The sequence below is a fragment of the Eschscholzia californica genome, unplaced genomic scaffold, assembly GCF_041429995.1.
Source record: "Eschscholzia californica isolate CP2 unplaced genomic scaffold, dmEscCali1.0.p SCAF_6, whole genome shotgun sequence".
Classification (NCBI taxonomy): Eukaryota; Viridiplantae; Streptophyta; class Magnoliopsida; order Ranunculales; family Papaveraceae; genus Eschscholzia; species Eschscholzia californica.
In genome coordinates, this window is record NW_028238483.1 from 33,600,132 (window position 1) to 33,607,514 (window position 7,383).

At 37.3% G+C, this 7,383-nt stretch overlaps 1 protein-coding gene across 1 annotated transcript; it reads right to left on the reverse strand.

Annotated features, from left to right (window-relative positions):
- Positions 1-1,284: 1,284 nt before the first annotated feature.
- On the reverse strand, positions 1,285-7,139 carry LOC147533848 (serine/threonine-protein kinase BSK1-like). The gene is made up of 9 exons (XM_086646534.1): positions 6,397-7,139; positions 6,140-6,275; positions 3,645-3,778; positions 3,351-3,456; positions 3,128-3,213; positions 2,707-2,895; positions 2,033-2,197; positions 1,834-1,947; positions 1,285-1,722 (listed from the first exon to the last, which is right to left on the reverse strand). The coding sequence occupies exons 1-9, from the start codon at positions 6,745-6,747 to the stop codon at positions 1,474-1,476; spliced, it is 1,530 nt and encodes a 509-aa protein (XP_086502660.1). The 5' UTR covers positions 6,748-7,139; the 3' UTR covers positions 1,285-1,473.
- Positions 7,140-7,383: the final 244 nt, after the last annotated feature.

Genomic DNA, 7,383 nt, shown 5'->3' on the forward strand with positions numbered 1-7,383 from the left:
TGGAGAAATAAATCTAGGAAGTAGTTAAAATGATATCTTTAGATTAAGTTGGAGAATGTGGTGCCTGAATACAATGTATTTGGTAACTGGCAATAATATTAGGGCATGTTGTCTTGTACGTCTAACAGGCAACCAGTAAGACCTGTCAATACTAATCGTACTTAATTTCAATTATTAGATATAGACCGTACTTCACCAGTGGATATTTAGGGACATCTAAATCGCGATTAATCACTAATTAAATAAGAACTCTTAATTAATTATTTCGTGACCTAGCATATGAGCCTTGGGAGCTCAATACTAAGTTGCTCAAGTTGAACACGTTTTATATCTACTTTTGTTTATCTCGGTTAAGTTATGTGTAGATGCTCAAGTTGCAGTGTGATAAGTGATATAATATTTTTTTTATTATCTAAATCTGACTTTTTTACATCTCAATCATCTATAGCTCCAAAATAGATACAAGATAAATCTGATATTCGTATATCTGACTTGAGTCAATTCAGACCTCGAATCAGATTTGATTAAAAAAAAAAAAAAACACTACCTAACTCATTTACGCTGTCTGAGTAAACTTTGGCTTCGAAAGTCAATCGACGTTGACTTTAGCATTAAGAGCAACAGTTTAGGGGATTAGGTGAGGTTTGGTTTGAAAAGAGACTTTAGAAGTCTTCTACTTCTTATGTTCTCATTTTATTGCTTCTCTATTTAACCACTGCTTTCCATTTGTAAGAAATATTAGTAAACCTAAATGAGTTGACTTATAAGGGAACTATATGATTCTTTTCTTGTGTGGAAAAGATGCCTCCTTAGTTCCTTGCCATTTGAAGTTCAGTACTTGTTGTCTCTATTATTTGTTTTCCTAAAATATTTATTTGTGAGTGAGTATTTTTTAATTCTTTTCATAAAAATAATGAAGTTCAGCGTGCGCGGTTTATCTTTAGTACTTGGAGGAAAAATACACAGCGAAGATGGTTGTATTGATATATCTATGATAAAAAAAAAAATATATAGCCTGAATCATTTCGGACTTTTGCTAATTGAATTTGGTGTAAAAAACAATGTTATACTTCACAATTTTATTTTATCGGAGAAGAAGTCAAACAAGATTTTACATCACGCCTCTAAATTCTCAGTCACGCCACGGTTAAACACCTGCCCTTTTGGCGACTCTTCTACAAGACTCTTTTCCACTAGGGACTAGATACATTTCTCCAACTAGTAACTAGATGGGTGTATACAAATGTTGAACCAGATATATGTATATAGATATATTCTCTACTCTTAACTTAATACAAACTTTGCAAGAAGAAAATGATACACATATTCATGTTAAACAAGTATTTCTCTCTCTATAAATATATATATTAATACACATTCTTTTTCTCTGATTACATAAACCTGGTGTATACAAGTTTACAACATACAGTGATAACGATGATGTCGAGAGATAGTGATGGGTTTTCGTGAATTCTACCTCCCACCTCTTCGCTGCTTTTCTTCTAAACCAGCTGCTTCGTTTAACATATCAGCAGAGTCTTTGTGCATTTCCAGCTTAGACAGAGCAACTGCCTGCATATAGAAAGCAGTGGCCCAGTCTGGGTATACACATTGAGCTTGCATTGCATCTCTCAGAGCAGCATCTGGCTGATCACACAGTAAATAGCATAGGCTTCGCCTTGCATATACCGTCGGAGATATCATAGTACCTACGTCTATGAACTTCACATACCATGTCAACATAAAAAAAACAACTATTAGAAACACGTTTACAATATTTGGAACCCAATTTTGATTTTTAGGCATCAAAGAACTGCTCCACCAAAATTATACCTGAGAGTAACAGTCAATGGCAGCTTTGAAGTCCTTGTCACGGAATGCAAAGTCACCACGCTTTCTTGCTTCGAGCATATCTCTCATTTGTTGTGTCCACTCTTGGAAAGATAACTAATGAAATTCAAGTTGAATTTGAAGTTAGACTAGAAAAGGGGAAGATGATTCGACATCAGTACTCATACTTAGCAGTTGTTACCTCGTTGGTTCCTTCATCATCTCTGTAATGAGTCGTGACCAAAATCTGATGGATGGCAGTTAGGTCTACCCGCTGACAAGCCTCACCCATTGCCGAGCGCGGGTGCTGAGGAGTAGAAGGTGCCTCCTCGTGCTTGGGTATACCCAGCATTACATAAGAAGGAACCTGCACGTCAAGAATTTTGTTGATTACACAATGATTTCATGCCAGTTTTGAAGAGAAAATAATCGACTCTAAACCATCTCGACTGAAAAGTCCCTGGACAGATATGTTGACCCGTTTCTAGAGAAGGAGATATCTTGCCTAAAAGAATTGATGTACTAAAACCAGTGCTAACCAAGATATAGACACTCATATCTATGAAGAGCAGTGGACTTCAAATTGTATCTTTTATCTCAAGTCAATTTGATCGTCTAGATAGGACCCGCAGTCAGAAAAATTGCAATATGAGTTGTGTTTTAGCTTGAAAGTGACAGTAAATAAAGTTCTTCAAAAAAAGTTGAATCTCAAAAAGAAAAATAATAACTCAGAACTTCAAATATACATTGAGGAACAAGCGAAAACCTTGGTATGAGCCACTGGATTCATAGAAAAAGAGGATAAAGATAGCCAATTTTGGTTTTCAAAATGTGTTTAGCAAGCGAAACATGCGACGACAACAATAAGAAACTTACATCAGCTTTTGCTTGCAGAGGAGCAAGTGTATCAATAAGCTTCTTAAGATTTGGCCTTTCCCTAGGTTCATTTTGCAGACATTGAGAAGCAAGGTCAACAACGACTGTTGCATCTTCAGTAGGAAATTTTCCATCTAAATGTGAATCAATCAAGACAAGGATGTTTTTGCCCCGAATCATATCAAGAGCCTGTATATCAGTATATGCACACAGAAGAAAAACATAATAAGAGAAGACGGAAAAGAACCAGTTTTCTAAGAAAGAAATAACATATATAAAAGAACTGTACGAAGAACATCTAAGGGGAGTGAAGCTCCATCCGGCCTAAATTGTTCCCAAACTAGAGCATAAGTGAATATCACAAGTTTATTCTATACAATGAGAGGGAGGAAGAAGCATCCCGAATACATGAAAAACTTACATGATTTGGAGGGATGTGCTTTCCACTCAGAAGGTCCAAGAGGATAGTGCCAAAGCTGAAGATAACACTTTCAGAGGTGACCCTCCCTAGAAGAAAGATGTAAATAATAAATTCATAAAGATTAATCAAACCTTACGAAATATATCTGTTGATACAAGACCATAATTAGTACATATTGACAAAAAGTTATGGCCATAAACAAAAGCCAAGTGAGAGATAATACCATTTCTTAGATACTCTGGAGGCGTGTATGCAAGATTTGTGCTATAGCTCTTTCCATCTCTACTATTTTTCATTAGCCCAAAGCAGGATAGGCGTGGATCACCATTCTGCAGGAACATGTAAAATCATTATAAAATCATCTGATGCTGCTAGACAGTTTTATTTATTTTCATGGGTAACTGCTGAAGTGACAACCTAATTCACAGTTCTAGGTCGTAACTATATGACGAAACATGGGATGTTGAAATACAAGTGAAAATTTGTAAACTGATAATAAATATACAAATTAGATTACCTCGTCAAATAGCACCCTGTAACCATTCAGGTCATGATACAGAGTTAGCCCTTTAGAATTACAATAATCTAATGCTTCAGCAATACATAGAGCAACTCGTAGACGCATGGCCCACTCAATAGATTGACTTTCCCCTGTTAAGAGTGAAGAAAGTCAACACTACAATTAGTTCATGGATGGGTAGCCTCTCCTATTACAAACTGAAAATCACCCAAATGATCATTAAACAGATACGTAATCTCGGTTATAATTAAAGCAAAAGCATCAACCATGATCACTAAACAAATGACTCAATCTATTTCAAATAAACAAAACTTGGGAAAGATTAGGTACTTTGTGAACCAATTGCGTTTCTTTTGTCCAACAATATATATTGGAACGCACATTGGGTCCTGAACTGGAATACTTGACATGGTATACTGCAAACAATTAGTTCACAAAGAGCGGACTAGTATATATAACATAAATCTAGATAACAAATGAGAGGGTTTCTTTTATCTTTTCTGACTGGCGTTTCAGATTGTTTTAAGCTAGACATTAGAAGGTCCAGATTTACCTATAGCCAACTAAGGTACTTTTCCTCGACTTATTTTCAACATTCTAGATTAAAAGGAAAGATGGATAAATGAGGGATGGCTGAGAAATTAGACAAAATTTAGGACAACGGAGAAATGAGACGCCATATGAAGGGATCTAAGACAAAATTATGTTTTCAAATCTCAGTTAACTTTGGCAATTCATTTTGGCCCCCCAAAAATGACCAATTCACCAAAATGGTCATCCGAAGACTGAAGATGATCAACTCCCACAACGGCCCCCTAACTGAATATTATGTCAGTTAACTTTAAACTCTGATTTTCTTTCATTTTTTCCCTTTCTTTTAAAACAACATCCCTCTCTAAACTTTCCTTCTTCAAAACTCATTTGAAAATGACTTGCAGACAGGGAAGAGTCGGCCCACTATTTGATAGCGAGTGAACATTTCTCTCTTCTTCCTCCCTCTCTCTCTGTCTAGCTCTTTTCTCTCTCATTTTCCTCTCACCCTTCCTCTCTATTAACGTACCGTGAGAGTATCCCATGCTACGCCCACCCTCCTAACCAACCAAAGCAAGAAGAGGAGAAAGATCCAGACTATAACTCTTTCCTTGACTATAGTATTTCTTTATTGTAAACTCTTTCTATTTTCTCATGTATTTCTAATATAAACCCTAACGTAAATTATTATAAATACTCATTAAAGAGATCTAGAAAATCACATTTTTGATCTCTATTCTTTCTCCATTATTCAAGTTGCAAGCTTGATATTTTCACACCCTCTCTCTGTCTCCCTTCCCTATGTTAACTTTCTCTTTCTCCCGTCTCTTACTCAGACAAAGGGGGGAGAGCAGGAGATAGAGAAAAGTGACTTTGTTTATTTCAATAGCTTATTTTCGTAGAGCGTCATGTGATCGGTCGAGGCAGGTGCACGTTCCTGTAATGCCCTCAATGGAGATTATACTCACAAGCATAAACCTTGTTTACATCGGTAAATGCTCATTAGCGTTATGTGCAAGATGGAATGGTAAGTATCTTGCAACACGGGTTATACCTAGTATTATTATACAAAAGTATCAATTCTTTTCAGCACGTCATGTTAAGTGATTAACATTATGGTTCGAACAAAAAGATGGAAGTAGCTCAGTTGGTCACAGTCCATGGTCTAAAAGTGTGAGAGTAGTTTGACAAGAGAGAAGGGCCATCTTGTACCCAAGAATATAATGTCTAAGTCCTCTCCACTCATTGTCAATTGGTTTTGAGTTGGATGACGACAAACTTAACAAGGTATTAGAGCTAAGCCCAAACATGACAGGTTTAGAAGCCACCCGTGCTCCACGCCACCCAAAAAGAAAAAACACGTGCTAGGCTCAAAGAACGCCACATGTGAAGGGGCGTGTGAGAATAGTCTCACATGAGAGAAGGGTGGTCTAGTAACCAAGATTTAATGTCTAGGTCCTCTCCATTCATTCGTAATTGGTTTCGAGTCGGATGACCACAAACTTAACAGAAAAGCCACTTATTTCTACTTCTAAGTCTTGTTACTTTAGATTTTCTCTCCAATGCGAACTAAATCGATCAACAAGAGTGCCCAATAACCTACTGAGTGACGAAAGAGTTTCCCCAAAAACTACAAATCACAGCTAAACCCTCAGGCATTAACCGCCTCAAAACTGAGGTGCATCGACTACTCGTTAGGACCGTGTCATAAACATCTGCCAAGGGACATACGTGTATGTGTGTCCTATAATACTTCGTAATCAAAGCATAACTTAGCATCACTATAGAGCTTAAACAGCATATCAACATTAATTCAGCAAACGTTAACGAAATGAATGAGAACATTGACAAGCAATTTCTTAGCTACTAAATTCAATAATCACCTAGGTGGTACTAGTAGTTTATGTATGAGAAACTTGGTATAAAATTGAAGAAAATAATTGGAAAGAAAGAGATGATACAGTGGAAGAGATGTTTAGCTAGGGTGTCGTTGGGCATGTACTCTGCAACAAGGAGTCTCTCATCCCCATCGCAGCAATACCCAATCAAATTGGCAAGCTTGGGATTCCTCAATTTCCCCACTTCTCCAGCCTCCTCCTGAAATAACCCATAAGTACAAACTCAATTCAGAACATAATAAAATCTAAAGGCAAGGAAAAAAAGTAATAAAATCAAGGAAAGCTGAATTCTTTAGAGAGAGAGAGATAGGAAAACTTACTGCGAACTGTTTGGGATCAGGCCAGGCCATTTTGGTGAATTTTTTGACGGCGATCCATCGGCGGTTTTGGAGACGGCCCTTGAAAATTAAATTAGGGGCTTTATCACCGCTCTCGGAGACGATGAAATCAGAACAGAAATTATTGGTGGCAGCTTTAAGTTCGGAGAGAGAGAACTCGGAGAAAGGAGGGGTGCCATTACCATCAAAGGTGGCTGAGGCGGAAGAGGAATCACGACCACCACCACCACCGGAGAAGGGAGGTTGATTAAAAGGAGGGTTCTGCTGTTGATGGTTTTGGGGCTTCTCTGGTGGTTGAGAGTCGGTGAGACAAGAGGATTGACAACAACCCATGACTCAATTTTAAGGGGAGAACGTCAGAGTCTCCCGTTACCTTTTCTTCCTTTCTCTCTTTCTCAGAGAAACCATAGATGATGGCAAACAAAGAGAGAGAAAGAGAAGAAATTTCTGCTTCTCCCTCTCTCTCTCTCTCTCTCTCTCTTTCTTCCTTTACCCTTTTTCCTCTCTTTCTCTCTCTATATCTATGTCTACCTGTCCGAGTTTCTTCTTCTCTGTGCCTGTCTCTCTGTGAATTGGGGAGGAGAGAGAGAAGATGATGAGATATGGGATTGGAGGCGAAAATGGGATTTCCTTGTTCCTCCTCCACTTCTGTCTTCCTAACGTTATTTTTCTACTTTTTGGGACACTCATGGTCCCACCTCTCTCTAATACGTACGTATTTCAATATGTCTATGTCATAAAAATACACTTTTTAGTTTAATGAGGAAAATTATTCGGTACATAACAAATTAACAGATCATAAAGCAATACTTACAGCCTTTGATAAGTCACAAAAAGTAGTTGATTCTTCTTTTATATTTTTAGATATAAGTATATCCTACCAAGAAAACCAATCTCTTTATTTTGATGTGAAATTAATGACAAGTTCCCAATTGATGTCTTGAAATTAAATCATGTATGACAATCATT

Bases quoted from the DNA above. Each gene is read 5' to 3' on its own strand.
- LOC147533848 (XM_086646534.1), bottom strand. From the start codon at position 6,747: ATGGGTTGTTGTCAATCCTCTTGTCTCACCGACTCTCAACCACCAGAG. The intron at 3,779-6,139 runs GTATCATCTCTT...CACTCTTAACAG, and splicing joins AGCTAAACATCTCTTCCACT to GGGAAAGTCAATCTATTGAG. The intron at 2,896-3,127 runs GTAAGTTTTTCA...ACTGATATACAG, and splicing joins AGCACATCCCTCCAAATCAT to GCTCTTGATATGATTCGGGG.